Source organism: Carassius auratus, unplaced genomic scaffold (assembly GCF_003368295.1).
Source record: "Carassius auratus strain Wakin unplaced genomic scaffold, ASM336829v1 scaf_tig00028507, whole genome shotgun sequence".
Lineage (NCBI taxonomy): Eukaryota > Metazoa > Chordata > Actinopteri > Cypriniformes > Cyprinidae > Carassius > Carassius auratus.
In genome coordinates this window covers 107,300-126,087 of record NW_020525698.1, presented here as the reverse complement: position 1 = coordinate 126,087, position 18,788 = coordinate 107,300, and the positions used below count along the sequence as shown (strand labels likewise).

The 18,788-nt window shown below is 38.7% G+C and overlaps 1 protein-coding gene across 1 annotated transcript; it reads left to right on the top strand.

Moving 5' to 3' along the window:
• Nucleotides 1–57: 57 nt before the first annotated feature.
• Nucleotides 58–18,588, top strand: LOC113079558 (helicase ARIP4-like). Its single transcript, XM_026251795.1, is given in 23 exon segments — nucleotides 58–207; nucleotides 2,266–2,435; nucleotides 2,606–2,831; nucleotides 4,607–4,719; nucleotides 4,807–4,920; nucleotides 7,500–7,588; nucleotides 7,591–7,734; nucleotides 7,822–8,004; nucleotides 8,093–8,226; nucleotides 9,377–9,573; nucleotides 9,663–10,005; nucleotides 10,135–10,312; nucleotides 10,409–10,630; nucleotides 11,817–11,935; nucleotides 12,084–12,193; nucleotides 13,464–13,563; nucleotides 13,641–13,846; nucleotides 13,939–14,114; nucleotides 14,640–14,836; nucleotides 14,926–15,104; nucleotides 15,185–15,274; nucleotides 15,368–15,457; nucleotides 16,134–18,588. Coding segments are annotated over 22 exon segments (4,269 nt in total). The 5' UTR covers nucleotides 58–207; nucleotides 2,266–2,317; the 3' UTR covers nucleotides 17,075–18,588.
• Nucleotides 18,589–18,788: the final 200 nt, after the last annotated feature.

Here is an 18,788-nt window from a genome sequence, read left to right as displayed (position 1 = left end):
ACGAAACCCTCTCAGAGTGACACTGAGCCCCCCGGACCGTGAGGAGCGGAACCTTCAGACCCGGTCTGTGCGCCTCGGGGGCGTCTGAGCGCGCTGCTTCGGCTCAATTGATAGATAAAATACAAGAATCGGAGGACTACATTAATTAATATTAATAATTTAACGAGTCACAGCGCAGCCGAGAGATCCGGACCAGGGTGTAAAAAGGTAAGACGCCGGTTTACCACCACACACTCTTGTGTAAGAGGCGATCTTGTGTTTATTAGTTATCTTTGAGCACAGTTAGCGCGGAAGCTAACGTCAACAAAAGAGCGCATCGCACGCCCGTGCTAACGCGCTAACGGCTAGCACGCTCGGGAGGCATCAAATAACGATGTGTTTTATACACAACGCGTATAAGGCGGTACAAAACATCTGTGTGTATGTGTTTACAGTGGCTCGGGGGTCGTATCGCGGATCTTAGGTGAGTTTTCCGGCTGGTTGTTCATCTGTTAGCAGCGCCGATGGTCACCAAGTACAGTTATGTAAACGTGCCTCATTCAGTGCAGTCCACAAAAGCGCTTTAAAACACTTTTATGTTATGCCCGATACGAAAATAAGACAATGTGCTTCTAGTGTGGTGGTATATGATGTGGGTTTGTGTTTTTGTTTGATGGAAACTGTGTTGTGGGGAGCGCAGGTGCAGCTGATCTCTCTCATAATGGAAGAGATGAAATTTAGTGAGGTTTATCATGTTTCTGCTCTTGTTTTGTGATGTAGATCACGATGTAAGAGTCGAGGTCAGTGGGTTTATAATGGTCTGATGATTCATGTGTGGGATTGCGTTTCCATCCACACGGATTCAACATCTGGTTTGACTCGAAGTCATTGATTTCTCCTGTCCTGTAAAATAATAGAAAGATTGACCTCAAACCAACAGTTCACCCAAAAGTGACGGTTCTGTCATCTTTAACTGTCCTTCATGTCATTTACAAACTGCCTTTGTCATATGATTTACCACAGACACACGCATGTTTGTTTTTGAAAAGTGGGTTCATCCCATAATGGTTTTTATAATGTAAAAACTGTATATTCTATGACCCTACAACTAACCCTAACCCTCACAGGAAACTTTGTGCATTTTTACTTTCTCAAAAAACTCATTCTGTATGATTTATAAGCGTTTTGGAAAATGGGGACATGGGCTATGTCCTCATAAGTCACCCTCTCCTTGTAATACCTGTGTCATACCCATGTCATTATACAGAGATGTGTCCTGATATGTCACAAAAACAAGAGCACACAAACACACACACACACAGAGGGGAGTGTAACTGATACAGGTTTATGAAGACCGCCTGAAGAGATCTTTGTTAAAGTTGTTTATCTGTACTGAAGCCCAAGCAGCGTCGGTTGTTCTGCTGAGACAGGTGTGTGTGCAGGTGTGTGTGTGGGGTGGAGCGGATGAGTGTGTGTTGTGGAACAGGCTGTGCTGTACTGTGTGAATGTGTCAGTGTGTCACAGGCAGCGTGGCCTACATTCACACCGCTCGCTCGCTGCCTGCCAAGCGCTCGCTGCCTTCTCTTATATAACCCGCGCTTATGTAAGAAGCCTGAATCTCTCACTCCCTCTCCTGTTTTTTCTTCTTCTTCTAGCTCCTTCTGTTTCTTCTCATTACACTTCTTCTTTTTTTTTTGATAAGATTTCTTTGGTTACTCTTTGTTCTTGTTGCTGAACTGTGTTGCTCTGATGTTTGATCACAGCTGAGACTCGCCGGGTTTAAAGTGAACTTCACAATAATGAATAGTTTAGTTTTGTAGTTACAATTTTGCCTCTTAACATAGTAGAACATAGTAGCCAAACCAGAATGTGTTTTTTTATTTTGGCTTATGCTGATATATGTTCACAAGTTTGGGGCCAGTTCTAATTGCCGCTAAAATAATTGCATACGTTGATCTTGTCTGTTCATTTTGTGTATATTTCACAACCCTGGGCGTTCGATCGGTGCATCTATTATTCTAATAAGCCGATTTGCTGCTCAAGATACATTTATGAAGAAAGTTGTGCTGTTTCAAGTTTTTGTGAAAACAGTAAAAAAAAAATTATTTCATGGATTTTTGGGTTAACAGAAAGTTAAATGGAAATGCATTTATTTCAAATGGACATCTTTTAAGTTACAAATGTTTTTACGGTCCCGTTTTGTTTTTTGTTGTCCTTGCTATAGAAAATATGAATCTTCTCCAAAAGAAAAAATAAGACTTCCTGTTGACTGTGTTTGTTCTTCAGGGGGTTTGAATGAGGATGTGTAAGTAATGCTCTTGGAGACCCAGGCGACGTCATGTCAGAAGAGGCGATCTCAGGGAGCGACCTGGAGCCCAGCCTTAACAGTGAGGAGGAAGAGGACATGGAGGAGGAAGAGGATGTAGAGAACGATGGCGATGATGAGGAAGATGACGGTGAGCACCGTTTTCAATTCACACCACCATCTCTCTCAACCAAACACCTGTTTGCATTGAATAAGACGTGTTTGCATGAGGATAAAAGCATAGCGTTGTCGATAATGTGTGCACTCTGGTGTTAGTTTTCACAGCATCAATTATTGATGGCGTGGTATTTCCATCAACAGATCAGCCTGAGAGTCCGGAGGCCGAGGATCAGAGAGATGCGACCAGCCCGGCACCTACCTCACCGATGTCCCGAGACTCCAGCCCTGCGTCCACCTCACGGACGTCATCCCGGCACGGCTCTCCACCCCCATCCAGCCCGGACAGCCACAGCAACACATCAGCCAACAGCAACACCAAGAAGAAGTCCAAAACCTCTAAACCCGCTCACCTGAGGAGGAACATCCGGTAGGAGCTTCCTTTGATGATAATGCATTACTTCCCATCTGCTTTTATTTAGGGGCAGTTCCAGACGTTTTTTTTTTTTTATTATTAATTTTTGTCAAAACTCTATGAGGCATGAATCAAAGCAACCAGCTGCGAAGTGAATCACAACATTACAAACTTTGATTTGAAGCAGTTTAGTTATAAAGAAATAAAGGCTAAAAGATAAAAGGTACAGGACTTTGTACTTAATGTGGGAAAGAACTACAATCCCATGAGGCATCGCAAATGACATAATTGAATTAAAACAAGTGGAGAATAAAAAAAATAAAAAAAACTTGTATAAAGTTGTTGATTTTAACCGTAGAAGCTATATATTTTCAGACCAAACACTACAGAAAAAAAAACATTGTTTTTTTATTTTTATTTTGAGTTCAGTATTTTAGTTTTTGGGCTATTTGGCTATTGATAACATTTAGTTTCAGACTTGCGCGAAGAAAATTTTCTAAATGCACTTTGAAGTTACGTTCCTCTTGTGGAACGTAAAGGTTCTTCTTCAGATGTTAAAGGTTCTTTATGGAACCATTTAGACAATAAAAGGTTCTTCTGTGGCATCGTGAAGCGCCATTATTTACAGGATACAGGAGGAGCCCAAACCTGGAACGTTAGTTTCCAGGTCATCTATGGATTAAAATGCTGATAAAGTCAAGAAAAGATCCGACATAAACGCATGACAATATGACTGATATGTTAAAATTAAAAAAATAATAATAATAAAAATAATAAAACATTTTTATTCTGTGGCACCCTAAAAAAAAAATCATTTGGCGCCTACATTTTTTTTCTTATAGGAGCCAATGCCCTGACACTTTAATTGTGTTTGTATGAATTACAATGCCTATATTTAAAGGGGGTTTTATCTTTAAAAAAATGTTTCCTCCTGTTCAGTAGCACTTATATAATCCAACAAAATTTACTTTATTCTTAACTATATTCTGAAGGATTTTACTGTGGGGTTTGCTCACATAACACATACTTTGTTTTTTATAACATTTTATTCCTAAAAAACATGATAAAGTTTTAGTATTTTTCTAGCTGTTGACAGTATTTTGTGATTTATGGAGTGATGATAAGAGATGAAAAACCTTTGAGTCTAATTTCAGCAAAATGAAACAAGAATTGTGAATCTGGCTTTATCCAGTGTTCTGGAAAATGTTTCCAAATGAGTGCATATTCAATTAGTTATTGCTTAATCTGTGTGTTTGAATGTAACATTTCAGAAAAGCTGTAATACAGAACATGCTTGCAATTCTCAATCTAGTAAACTATAATGCAATATGCAAAAAACGCAAATGCATGCAAATATTTAAGTGTTTTCACAGCGTAGCATCTCAAGTTTCTGATTGGTGGAATTTTCAGTCTAAAAAATGATGGGTGATGTAGTTTTTCACAACAAATTCAGTATGATTTAAAAAATAAAATGAATTTAATACAAATAGATGGCTTCGACAAAAGCATGTTCCTTTAATTAACAACCTCATAACTTACAAGTCTGTCTGTAAAGTTTTAAGAGAAGTAAGAAGTGTTTACTTCCAACTTCCTCTTGTCTTGTTAATGCTAACCAGACACAATAAGCATCTAACAACAGGAAGTGTTGTTTCTCTCGGTTTGTATTTTGGTCATAATTGCCCACACTAAACCCTTATTGATCCAAAACTTGCCCTGTGTGTGTGTTAATCACGTCACGATTACAGTCATCTGTCTCCCTGCTAATATCATCTCTCCCCTCCGACATGCAGGAAGGTCCTCAAGGAGCACCAGCTGGAAGCGGGAACCAAAGCTGCTCAGCAGGAGGAGCTTGAGCGACGGCGGCGTCTCGAACAGCAGCGCAAAGACTTCCCCCTCCACGCAGGTGAGACTCGACTCTGCTGCCCGCTTCTCCTCTGCAGAAGTGTTGGTATTGTCATGACTTAATTTGTTGCGCTGTCGCCGTTGTCAGATCTATCCACTGCAGTGCCAGGTCTCAAACAAGAAGTGATCTGTCTGGACAGCAGCGGAGACGAGGGCGAGGCTAAAGAAGCTCCGCCCCCTCAGCTGCCTGCCCTCAGAGATGGTAAAGTCAAGTATTAGTTCTAGTAAAGTATTATTTATCTACATTAATTATATACATGTTATTTAATATTTCTCATTATTTACATATGTTTTTATTATTAAATTATATATGCTAGAAACTATTTTGGGGGGATATATATATATATGTGTGTGTTTGTATTTTATTATTTTTTTATTTTATTATTATTATTAAACATAATTATTTACAAATTATTTTTGGTCAACTTTTAATATTATTTGCATATATCATAATTATTTAAAATGTTTAAAAGTAAATTTTTTAACAGTAACAATAACATTGTATGTAAATAACATTTTATATAAAATTACGTATTTTATTAAACATATTTATTGTAAATATTTAAAATGTGTTGTGATAAAAGTTTGATAACAAAAATGTTTGTAAAAAATACAATTCTAACATTTAAAACTATTTTATTTACATAATTTAATTTTATTTATTTTTTAATTATAATACATTTAAAATTAATATTAACAATAATATGTGTAAATTATTCAAATGTTTAATGTATGTTTAATTTTATTGTATAATTGTCTTCTGTTCAATCTTATGTCTGTGTATAAATTAAAATGTGATTATTGTTGTAACATTTATTAATCTAATGCTTAATAAATCACATTTATTATTAACATATTTCAAATGTAATGCTTATATATATATATATATATATATATATATATATATATATATATATATATATATATATATATATATTTATTTATTTATTATTATTATTATTATTATGTTTTTTTAAACAACAACATGTTTACCTAATATACATACAGTTGAAACCAGATATTTACATACACTTCAGAACAAAACACAAAAATTTCTTTACTGTCATACATAAAATCTGAGTAAACTTATTCTGTTTTTGATCAATAAATATTAACAAATTTTTTGCATTTGTTAAATGTCAGAATCTAGTGAGGGATAATTTGTATGTATTTTTTTTATCACTTTCATCAAAGTCAGAAGTATACATACACTTCCTTAGTATTTGGTAGAATTGCCCCGAAACGGTTTCACTTCGGCCAAACGTTTTGGGTATCCTTCCACAAGCTTTCTACAATAGTTTGCTGGAATTTAGGCCCACTCCTCTTGACAGAACTGGTGTAACTGGGTCAGGTTTGTAGGCCTTCTTGCTCGCACTTGCCTTTTCAGTGCCGCCCTCAAATTTTCTATGGGATTGAGATCAGGGCTTTGTGATGGCCATTTCAATACCTTGACTTTGTTGTCCTTAAGCCACTTTGTAACATATTTGGAGGTATGCTTGGGGTCATTGTCCATTTGGAAGACCCATTTGCGCCCAAGCTTTAACCTTCTGGCTGATGTCTTCAGATGTTGCTTCAATATATCCACAAAATTGTCTTTTCTCATGATGTCATCTATTTTGTGAAGTGCACCAGCCCCTTCTGCAGCAAAGCAGCCCCACAACATTATACTACCACCCCCATACTTCACGGTTGGGATGGTGTTCTGAGGCTTCAAAGCTTCGCCCTTTTTCCTCCAAATATACCGTTTATCATTATGGCTGAACAGTTAAATTTTTGTTTCGTCAGACCACAGGACGTTTCTCCAGAAATTACGATTTTTGTCCCCATGTGCAGTGGCAAACTGTAGTCTGGCTTTTTATGGTTGTTTTGAAGTAATGGTTTTCTCCTCCCAGAGTAACCTTTTAGCTCATGGTGGTACAGGACTCGTTTTACTGTGGATAATGACACGGTATTACCAGTTTCAGCTATCATCTTTACAAGGCCTCTTGCTGTTGTCCTGGGGTTGATTCGCACAGTTCGCACCAAAAAACATTCCTCTCTAGGACTCAGAATCCGTCTCCTTCCTAAGCGGTATGATGGTTGTACATTCCCATGTTTTTTATACTTGCGTATTATTATCTGAAAAGATGAACGTGGGACCTTCAGGCATCTGGAAATTGCACCTAAGGATGAGCCACACTTGTGGAGGTCCACAATTATTTTCCTGATGTCTTGGTTGATTTCTCTTGATTTTCCCATGATGTCAAAGAGAGAGGCTCTTTGTTTAAGTTGTGCCTTTATATGCATCCACAGGTATGCCACCAACTCAAATGGAATCAATTAACCTATCAGAAGGTTCTTAAGCTCAGAATGGTATCATCTGGAGTTTTCTTTTTTGTTTAAAGACACATTAAACTTAGTGTATGTATACTTCTGATTTTGATGAAAATGATAAAAAAAATACATAAAAGTACTCCCTCGCTCAATTCTGACATTAAACAAATGCAAAAAATATGTTAATATTTATTGATCTAAAACAGAAAAAGTTTACCCTGATTTAATGTATGACAGTAAAGAAATAAAAGTTTTTGTGTTTTTTTCTTATGTAAATATCTGGTTTCAACTGTATGTATCTATCAAGTTTCATGTAAAAAAAAAAAAAAGTGTATATGTAATTTAAGAAAATATTTTTATACTTAAAAATAAATATACTGTATATTTTCAAGTATTTATATAAGCAAGCATATTCTTAAGAAGCAAGTTGTGGTTTAGGGATCTTGATGTTGATTTGTGTTTCTCCAGATGTGATTGAGTTGAGTTCAGGTGATGAAGACACCCTGCCGATAAGCAGCGAGGAAGACAACAACGAGGATCGCTCCGTCACTCCCGGACAGAGGAGAGCAGCGGGTCACACGTGAACGACAGCCTCAATCAGCCAGACGCCCAGGGACGAGTGCTGGTCAATATCAACCACCCAGGAGACGAGGAGGACCTGTTCCTCGCCCCGCAGCTCGCCCGCGCCGTCAAACCACACCAGGTACACACATTTCTGCCATGAGATGAGCTTTTTTCCATTTCACTTGGACGTGGAGCCAGTTTGTCGATGCTCTTCCTCTTCTTCCAGATCGGTGGTATTCGTTTCCTGTATGATAACCTGGTGGAGTCTCTAGAGCGCTATAAGAGCAGCAGTGGCTTCGGCTGTATTCTGGCTCACAGCATGGGTCTGGGCAAAACCCTACAGGTCATCTCCTTTATCGACGTCCTGCTGCGGCACACTGGGGCCAAAACTGTCCTCGCCATTGTACCTGTGAGTGTCTGAGAAGCAGAGACGGCCCGGGCTGGTGTTTGTTTCTCTGTCAGAGAGGTGTGAGTCTCATGTCTCCTCTCGTCTCCAGGTGAATACACTACAGAACTGGCTGGCTGAGTTTAATCTCTGGCTGCCTGCTGCTGAGTCCCTTCCCCCCGACACGGATCCAGCCCAGGCTTTACCTCGAACCTTTAAGGTTCACATCCTCAACGATGAGCACAAGTATGAGCGCTCCACTTCCTCTTATTTGCACTCCAAATATTATTATGGTGATCCTCAAGGAAGGAGAATTATGTCTAGGTCATATTGCACCCCAAAATCAAAAGAGAGAAGTTTTTATATTGGTTTAATATTGTGACATTATTTATAGATAATTAAGAACATTTCTGTCCTCAGTTGTCATTGACATAATTCCATTGTCATTATTGTGATAGGAATATGTTAATAATGGTTTATATATATATATATATATATATATACTAATAAATTAATTACAAAATGACAATGTTAACAAATTAAGTTAATAAAACAATATATTAATGTCTGTTATTCACATAATCATAAAATGAATGCTTATTTTTATGGTGATTTAAATAAAAATTAAAAAAAAACATTGTTTTAATGTAACAAGAATCACCATTGAATATGTTAACACAATGTATTTTTTTTTTTTCAGTTATCTATTATCATTATTATTAATTTATTATAATAGATGTGTTATAATATAATTAATTACAGATAACAGTGATGTATTTATATATATATATATATATAATATTTATGTGTGTGTAATTTATATACAATGTTATTTAAATTTAGTGTCATTTGTTATAAAAAAAGTTCCATATTTTTATTACATGTTAATTAAATTATTTGTGTTATAATACTAATTAAATAATTAGTTTTTATTAATTAAGAAAATAATGTCATTCAAAAAGTATTTATATATTGTATTATTTTTAATTACATTCAACAAATATTATTATTAATTGGTAATAAAAAATATTATATTGTGATAATTAAAGATAATTATCATATAATTAACATATATATATATATATATATATATATATATATATATATGTTACTGTACTAAATTTGGAGAGAAAATGTGCTGTATTGTCATGTAACAATAATTTTACACTGACAGAATAAAACTTGGTCTCAAAAATAGGCTATATATTATGGAAAATATAATTATCTATTAATTTTTTTTTTTCAAGATTTACCCACAAAATGAAGAAATATAAAATCTCTCACGATATGTTTGGGATCTTTGTTGTTAAAGTGTTTATGTTGGTAAAATTCATCAGTAGTTCAGTGGCTTGTAGCATCTGTTTTCACATCAATGTATTTCTTGCATCCGGTCCAGAACCACAGTGGCCCGGGCCAAGGTCGTGGAGGACTGGACTCGTGACGGCGGGGTGCTGCTAATGGGGTACGAGATGTACCGCCTGCTGTCTCTCAAAAAGAGCTTTGTGACCGGCCGCAAGAGGAAGTCCAAGAAACCCGCGGGACCTGTAATTATTGACCTGGACGAGGAGGACCGTCAGCAGGAGCTCATGAAAGGTCCGTCGGGGGTTGCGGGTGGAAAATGTTTGCCGTTTACTCTGGTGATGGTCTATAATGAGTTTTTGCGTGTCCTCTGTGGTGTTCAGGGATTGAGAGAGCACTGTCACGCCCCGGGCCGGACGTCGTCATATGTGACGAGGGCCACCGTATCAAAAACTGCCACGCCAGCACCTCGCAGACACTGAAGAACATCCGGTCCCGGCGGAGGGTGGTTCTGACCGGATACCCGCTGCAAAACAACCTGATCGAGTACTGGTGCATGGTGGATTTCGTCCGGCCCGATTTCCTCGGTACGCGGCAGGAGTTTAGTAACATGTTCGAGCGGCCCATTCTGAACGGCCAGTGTATAGACAGCACACCGCAGGACGTCCAGCTCATGAGGTACAGGAGTCACGTCCTGCACAGTCTGCTGGAGGGCTTCGTGCAGAGGTGAGCTATCATTATTAAATATTTATTCTTATTTTGGGTCACAGTTTTTGCTTGCAGAACAACAATGGCATTTTTGAGTTGCACCATTAATTTTGGAAAATAAAGCTGAACTGTTTACTCTCTGGCCAGGCGAGGTCATGATGTTCTCCGGAATCAGCTTCCGGCGAAAGAGGAGCACGTGATCCTGGTACGACTGTCCCGCCTGCAGAGGGCGCTCTACACGGAGTTCATGAACCGCTTCAGGGAGGCGGGAAACACCGGGTGGCTCGGACTCAACCCACTTAAAGCTTTCTGTGTTTGCTGCAAGGTACTTCCACCCCGAAGACGCACCTGTTGTGTACCTTATATATATATATTAATAGTAGTTGTTGATATACTTCCGACTCTTTTGTGCATCCTGTAGATCTGGAATCATCCGGACGTTTTGTACGAAGCTCTGCAGAAGGAAAATCTGGCCAATGAGCAAGATCTCGACCTGGATGACCTCAACTCCACCGGCGCGACCCGCTGCTCCGCTCCGGGAATAAAGGGCAAGTCGTCCGACCCGGCCAACAGCAAGATGGCTGCTATGGGACCCCTGAACCCCTTACAGGAGAAGGCCAACCAAGTCATCACATATGAATGGGTAACACTGCACACTTTAGAATGTGTCCCACACTTTGAATTGAAATGAAACCGAAATGGTAATATGACAATAGTGCGATTATCACAAATCTAAATATATGTGATGCATATTTCTGTGATGTTTTACATGTTTACCAGGCTAATTTCACAGTAGATTTAAAAAAAAGTGGCGCTTACAAACCAGCTGTTGTCAACAAAAGCTTTAATGGGGCGTTCACACCAGACGCGACTCGGTGTCTGCCAGTTGAGTTCACGCAGCATTGAGGTTTCAACTACCATTTATTCTGATAATTTTCTAAATATTACCGTTATTGTATCATTAAATGTAATTTTAAAAGTATTTCAGGCGAGAATGTAGTTGTTTAAAAATATGTTTAAAAATATGTGGTTTATTTATTTAAAAACACATTTAAAAATGTGTTTCGCCGTTTTCGGAGACGCATCTGGTGTGAACTCACCATGAGACATGAGTTTTTTGCCAAACCAGAAGCTTTTTGGTATAACTTTTGAAAATAAGACAGTTATGTATATTAGTTTATTATAATGTTATAAACTGTACTATAAACTAAAAATATTATATTACTTTTTAGTTTGTTTTTCCCAGTGAAATATTTCAATAGTTATATTTATTCTGTATTAAATGGTCATATTTCTTTATATATTTATTTAGTTCAAACTATTCACTTTTAAATATTTATGCTTTTACTAATGTATATTATTTACACTAATAATGCAATAATTATTAAACTAATAATAAATATAATTGTATCTATTATTATTTTATACATTTAGATTTTTATATTGATAGATTCTTCTTCTTATTAAAATGTTATTAAATCTTATTAAAACAACTACAGCAAACATCAAGCTTTTTTAATGCATTAAAAAAATTAGTGCATTTAACAATTAGTGTTTTTCCCCCAAATCGTGCAGTCCTCGGACACATTGTTCTTTTTCTCATTTGCCTTTAGCATTTAGTTTTTCACTTATAATGTTAGAAATTGCAGTCTTGTCTCTTAGAAGCAGCTGTTTTTGCTGCTGTACCTTTAAGGCTTCTATAAGTAAATATTCTGATTGGTCTTTGTTTGCGCCAGGCTGCTGAACTTTGAATAGATTTAATTTGGAAATGTTGAGGGTCATGATGTAATTTCTGCATATTATGAACACATTTGAATCCTTTGTTTTAGGCAAAAGACATCATGAGCAACTACCAGACGGGTGTTCTGGAGAACTCGGCCAAAATGGTTCTGCTGTTCCACCTGATTGACGAGAGTGTCAAACGGGGAGATAAAATGCTTGTTTTCAGGTGGGAAACGTTTGCAGTTTTTATGTGTGACAGTGTTTGCCTCTTTCTGTAATCTCTCCTTACTCATCCTGAACTGTCAGTCACGCTGTTATTTTACACTGACCTCAGTGTTTACACTGGCTTCTTTATCTGTGTGTGATTCTTGCAGTCAGAGTTTATCAACGCTTACGGTTATGGAAGATTTCCTGAGTCGGAGGCCCATGCCGATCCAAACAGAAGCTGGGATGCAAAACTGGGTCCGGAACGTCAATTACTACAGTGAGTTTTCAATCGTTTGCTGATGCCAAGAACCAGCGTTGGTATTGTTAGAAAGCTTGGGTTTACACAAGATGTGTATTTGAAAGACAACCAGTTTGCTTTTTGGGTTAAATTAATTTCTTAATGTGAAATTCGAATGGTGTGACAACTAGATTAGACTGTACAGAAATGTACCAGACTGTACCTCATTTGGTCAGAACAAAGCGCAGCAGACTTGTTACTTGTTCAGATGACAATATATGGTGAAAACTATTGTTTGGGTCCTATCTCCAAGATGTAGGGTAGAGTCTGTGATTACTAAGTACAGCGTGCGTTGACTGACAGCTACACATCCACCTCAAAACAGATTCATCCGCGCTGGAATATTATTCCACAAGGAACTGCAATTCCAGGTTTTCAAACATAGATGGCAACAAAGAGGCAAAACCTACGGACTGCAGCTTAAAAAAAAAAGTAACAGAAATTACAAAAATGCACAAAGTTTTCCTGAAAGCTTCCTCCCTGCGAAGGACCCTCTTCCTAAAAAATAAATGCAGCTATACGTTTAATGAATGAAATGGAAGGTGGAACGGTTATTATAATTTTAAAAGGAAAATTAAACTGATTGTATTTTGACTTCTATACATTTTGGAAATAATATAATAATCGTTATAGTTAATAATTAATTAGTAATTAATTAAAATGTATTTAAAATAAAATAGAAAGAAAGCTATATTTTTAAAAGCCTTGTTTATACAGTGTGAATCGAAACCAATACATGTGAATAAGTGTCTTATAAGTTTCATTAATAATAATAAAATAACTATTATAATCTGTAATATTCATGTAATGTTGCTTTTAAGTCATAATTTAAGCATTTTTTTATTTATTCGTGAATAAAATATGATCTAATATATCTAGAGAAAAACAAAATCATATAAAAATTTGCTATTCAAATATTTTAGTAGTGCATCTCAAAACACCAGCGCTGTCAAACGATTAATCGCAATCAATCACTTTCAAAATAAGTTTTTTTTATACAAACGTAACATCTTAAATATATACATTTTTGTGTGGATTTATATAGAAATAATAAACAAAGTACACATTTTATTTTGGATGTGATTAATCGCGATTAATCGTTTGACAGCGCTACAGACCCATATTAAATATTTATTAATAATTTTCATTTCTGTGGCCTATAGGTCAGCTTCCTAAGGTTTGTTGTAGTTTATAGTATTTGTTCTTTCTAAATTCACAGTTTTTTGGGGGGTTTTTTGTCTCATTGCAGGGTTGGATGGGAGCACATCGGCTTCAGAGAGAGAAAGACTCATCAACCAGTTTAACGACCCGGCAAACAACCAAGCCTGGGTCTTCCTGCTGTCCACCAGGTGAACTTGAGCATAAAATATGCCACAAATAGAGACTAAACGATGAGGTCTGGACTAACAGGCTGCTGTGTTTGCAGGGCTGGTTGTTTGGGGGTGAATCTGATCGGCGCTAATCGCGTGGTGGTTTTCGACGCGTCGTGGAATCCGTGTCATGATGCTCAGGCCGTCTGTCGCGTGTATCGCTACGGCCAGCGCAAGCCTTGCCACATCTATAGGCTGGTGTGTGACTTCACACTGGAGAAGAAGATCTACGACCGGCAGGTGTCCAAGCAGGGCATGTCTGGTAAGAAAGCGCCGGAAAGTCTGCGAAATGTTTTTTTTTTTTTTTGTCTTCATGTGAAAACAGTTCTGAGGTTATGATTACCTATTGACCAGATCGAGTCGTGGATGATTTGAACCCTGTCCTCAACTTCACCCGGAAGGAAGTGGATTCGCTGTTGCACTTTGTGGAGGAGGAGCCTGATCCCAGCCAATCAGAGCTGGTCCCTGGTGAGGACTTGGAAATGGTCATTAAACAAGCCTGCCTGTTATATCCACACCTCTTAACCAAGGTAATTACTCTTTCCACACCAGTTTTCAAATGTTTTATTCCAAACAAAGTTCTTTCATTCAGAAGGCGGAGCTTCCTGCGACTGAGCGGCCATATTGAGCATTGCATTTTTCCCCATTCAAAACTAGTGACACGTCTTGGGTATTTTAGTCTTTAATATAACCCTAGTGAAACATCCAGTTATGTAACATATTATCTTTATCTGTATTATACATCAGCTATTAAGTTTCCAATTTGAACTATTCTGGCAAAATTATGAATCCTACTGGTGTAAGCTCAATGATATTAATTAGGGTGACCTTACGTTACTATATAACCTTATTGGAGCATCCCATAACATAAGGACATTTTTATCAGAATTTCACACCGGCAAACATTTATACTATTTGGAATATTTCAGACATTCTAAATCCTACAATGCTGAATGTTTAACTTATGAATATTGATAAGATTAAGTCTTTAGAGTGCTAATATTCCTTCTTTCATTCAGTCGCCTATGCTAATATCGGTCTGTTTTTGACACCAGCAACCGTTCCATCACGAGTCTCTCTTGATGGACCGCAAGGACTTGAAACTGACCAAAGCGGAAAAGAGAGCAGCCAAGAAAAGCTATGAAGATGAGAAGCGGGCATCCGTGCCGTATCAGCGGCCCTCTTACGCACATTACTACCCAGCTAGCGACCAGAGACTCACCAATATCCCTGCTTTCAGCCAAAGGAACTGGTGAGTCCACCACAGAAACCCTAAATGTATCGGCCTTCTGTTTCAAGAGTATTTTAAAATGTGTTCGCTTATCCAAATCTTTCGTTCAGGCGGCCCCCTCCTCATTTAGAGGAGAAACCAGTTGCAAGCGTGAGGCCAGTTCAGTCCACACCTATTCCCATGATGCCCCGACAGGTACCCATGGGCGTCCCCGGTTCAAGCGCGGGATTCCCTGTCAACTACCTGCAAAAGGCCGGCGTTTATGTGCAGCGCGTTGTCACAACCACTGGTACAGTCAATTCACTTGTAGTGCTTGCAACTTCTTGTTCCCAGTTAGCTTCTTCATGATTAAATGTCTTTGCTCTGTAGATATTGTGATCCCTGGCTCCAACAGCAGCACAGATGTCCAAGCCCGGATCGGTGCGGGAGAGAGTATTCACGTAATCAGAGGATCCAAAGGTGCCTCAGTTTCAGAAAACTGTTGAGAGCATTGGCTGTTCCCTGAGTGTTGGTAAGGTTCATTCGCTTACTTTTCTGTCATTTGTACTGCAGGCACGTACATCAGGACCAATGATGGGAGGATATTTGCCATCCGCTCTGGAAAGCCAAGACCACCGGAAGGAGGAGCCTCAGCTTCAAGAGGTGTGCTAATTTGCTCATTTGTAAATTAGCAGTTCTTCTGGCATAAGCATGAAACAAAATTGATCCCATTTTATAGACTGTTAATGATGGTGATTGTGGGATATTCCTGATTCCTTTAACTGACATTTACAAGATGGTAAAACAAAAGAAATTAAATGATAATTGTACCATTGTCTTTGAGTTTGAGGATAAATAGTTAGTATATGCTATGCACTTTCTATTGCATTCTATGCAAGTAGTAATGTCAGAAAATGTATTCTTGTGCGAAGAGCACTATTGTGCATTTTTCTAAAGTAAAAAGTTCTGTTGCTTCAAAGTTTGTCCTTTTTGGGCCTCTGTTTCACATGATCTAGAGGTCTGTGAACGATGGGTGTTTTAGTCCTGCTCCTGCAATATTTTGTCCTGAATAAAGGCCCAATGATAAAGGTAGAGGCAAAATGAAGATTGAAAACTTTACTTGAAATGGTTCATCTTTCCTACCACTCCCACACTCATTAATTCAAAACTTGATAGTATCCCGCAGTAGTCACATGCCTATACAGAGGCCTATACCTTGATCTAGACCATAGTTTTTATTGTTGATGGTTTAATCCTCTACGATCTTTCGGTGACCACCTCAGATCTTTACCTAGTAGTCTAAACCAACATAAACTAACAAAATCTTTCTGTCTCACAGAGGAATCGGGCCCTCCCTTGCATTCTGTCAGTAATGGTCGTGCATCGCCTCAGGAGCCAAAACGTTTATCCCTCGAGGCTCCTCCTCGTCCTTCGCCCCAAGACAGCCCCAAGCTGCTCCGAGAATTCCAGAGTAACAAGGACCCGGTTCCAGCAGGAGAAAACTTGCCATCTTCAGGAACACCCGAACCCTCGGGAGTGGACAGACCCACCCAGAACCCAGTTCGAATCCCCGACCAACACCGTCAGCTCAGCAGTGACATTGCGTCATCTGTGGACATTCAAAGTTTGAAGCGGAAGCTTTTGGAAAGTCGGACATCCAAACAACTTGGCGTCAAACGGACCTCAACATCAACCGGTGTAGCCGGGAGTTACCCGGGATTTCCTTTAAGCAGCGGATATGGGTTCCCATCCATGGGGCTGAACCCTGCCTTGCTGGGCGCACTGGGTCACATGACTCCCCCCTCTCTTGGAAGCAGGTCGCACCTCCTACAGCAAGCCGGTCAGACTCTGGGTGACCTACATGCCATGTTCCCCACTGATCCACTCGGACTTGGCATGTCCAACAGCACTCTTTCCACGACCTGCTCGACTAACACCACATCCAGCACCCATGCTGGAATTCTGGCCCCTTCTTTATCCTCTGTGCCCTCCTCGTCATCGTCCTCCACTTCCTCCTCGCTCCCACCCTTCCTCATGAACCCCAGCATGGCAAGCATGCTCTCTGGCTTCCCGGTACCATTTTCCCAGCCGCTGTTCCCTGGGTCCCTACACCCTAGAGGCCTGTCCTCTGCGCCAACCCCTGCCTCCACTGCCTCCAATTTCCTCTCTTCCTCCGGCCTGCTGGGGGCAGCGTTCAACCGCCCCGACACGCACCCCTCGCTTGCAGAAAACGGCGGGAGCAGCTCGGACGACGATGTCATAGAGGTGATGGGCCAGTGATTGGCTGCCTTGGATTCCGTTGTTCCAAATGGAAGAATCCTATTGGATGGAGCTCAAATGATATAAATCCAAATGCTGAATATGCATGGAGTTAAGAAAGGCGATTATATATTTTTCTTTACCGTAAGGGACCAGAGTATGGGGCTAATGTGAAGAGCCCTAATCGTATCTATCCCGCGAGGGCCTGGACACGGACCTGAGGAATTCCCTCAGAGAGAATACCGAACTTAAATGTGATTGTCTTTACAGACTGTTTGTATTCGTAAGAGATGACTTTAGAGATACTTAGCCATTTGCTAGACCTTGTAGCATCACCTGGAATGATAAACGGAAAAAACATATGTGACCTTTTTTATTATAATTGTAAGTACTACTATTACTTTTGTAAACGGTGGTCCTACATGAATATTCATATTCGTTTCAAATCGCAGACTGGGCAACAGGGGGGGATTCGTAACAATTGAATCATAGAACGACAGAAGCCATGCCTAGCATTAGCACCGCCGAGACCTTTTTGCTTTCCTTTGAGAAAAAACAAAAACAAGGAAAACCTTAAAAACTCGAATGTATTTTCATGTTAGCCTTTAAAATTTGGTGGAGGGGTGTAAGTTTAGTGCGTTTAGTTCGATCTTAGCCTTAAAGCAGACAAATGGATCTGTGTTCTCGTTCAATTGCGTAGCAAACAAAATCATCCGTTGTTCTCCACTGGGATCATCTTACGAATGTGTAGACTGTTATGCGACCCTATTAGTCGTTAATTGTTTCTAAATTTGCGCTTTGGATCATCTGCGCGCTCATTCAGTTTTATCTGTGTTGGGGCTACAGTCATGACCAAAGTGTTTGTTGGGCCATTTTTAAGAATCTCAATGTTTTAAATGTTTTTGTTAATGTTGACTTGTTTGCGCGCTGGTTGACCTGTGACTAACAGCCAATAACACTGTTCATTCTCTGTGCCTATTAGAGCTCTTTATTTTGACTCCTCCCACAGTCTGCTTTCTGATTGGCAGATACCCACATCGTGAACTTTGGCCCGAGTCTGCAGACGCTGTTATATAAAAACAATGGTGTGCATTTAACATGTGATTATATCTTTTTTTCATTGTTATTTGAATGTTTTTTTTTGTTTTTTGTTTTTTTGGTTACATCTTACGGCATACCTATGTATTAGTTTTGTTTTCTCTTTTAACTATGTACAAATTTAGCAGAAATATTTATTTATAATGCTGAAGAGTAATTCATTTTCATTCTTTTTTTATTTTTATTTTTATACGTTTTCAACCTTTTTTTAAGAAGGAAAAAAATCCCTCTATCCGAGAGACGCAGGGTTTTTTTCCCCATAGGTGAGTTCAAGACCTCGATCTGTGAGCGTTTCAGCAGTCGAACCCGCAAACACATGTGATCTCATACAGACGCTGTCCAGGGAGGTGTCCACACGTCATCTCTTGTTCCCAGCATGGAGAGCAGTACATTCAAATGATATTGTATTTATTAAATATTGTTTTAACATAAATAAACATGACTCTTCCTGTATTTAGAATTACTATATATATATATATATATATATATATATATATATATATATATATATATAGATGGATGGATGGATGGATGGATGGATATGACATATATAGATAGATATGAGATCGATAGATATGTGTGTTTGTGTGTGTATTTTTTATAACCGTTAATAAATATTCATATAATATAAATATTA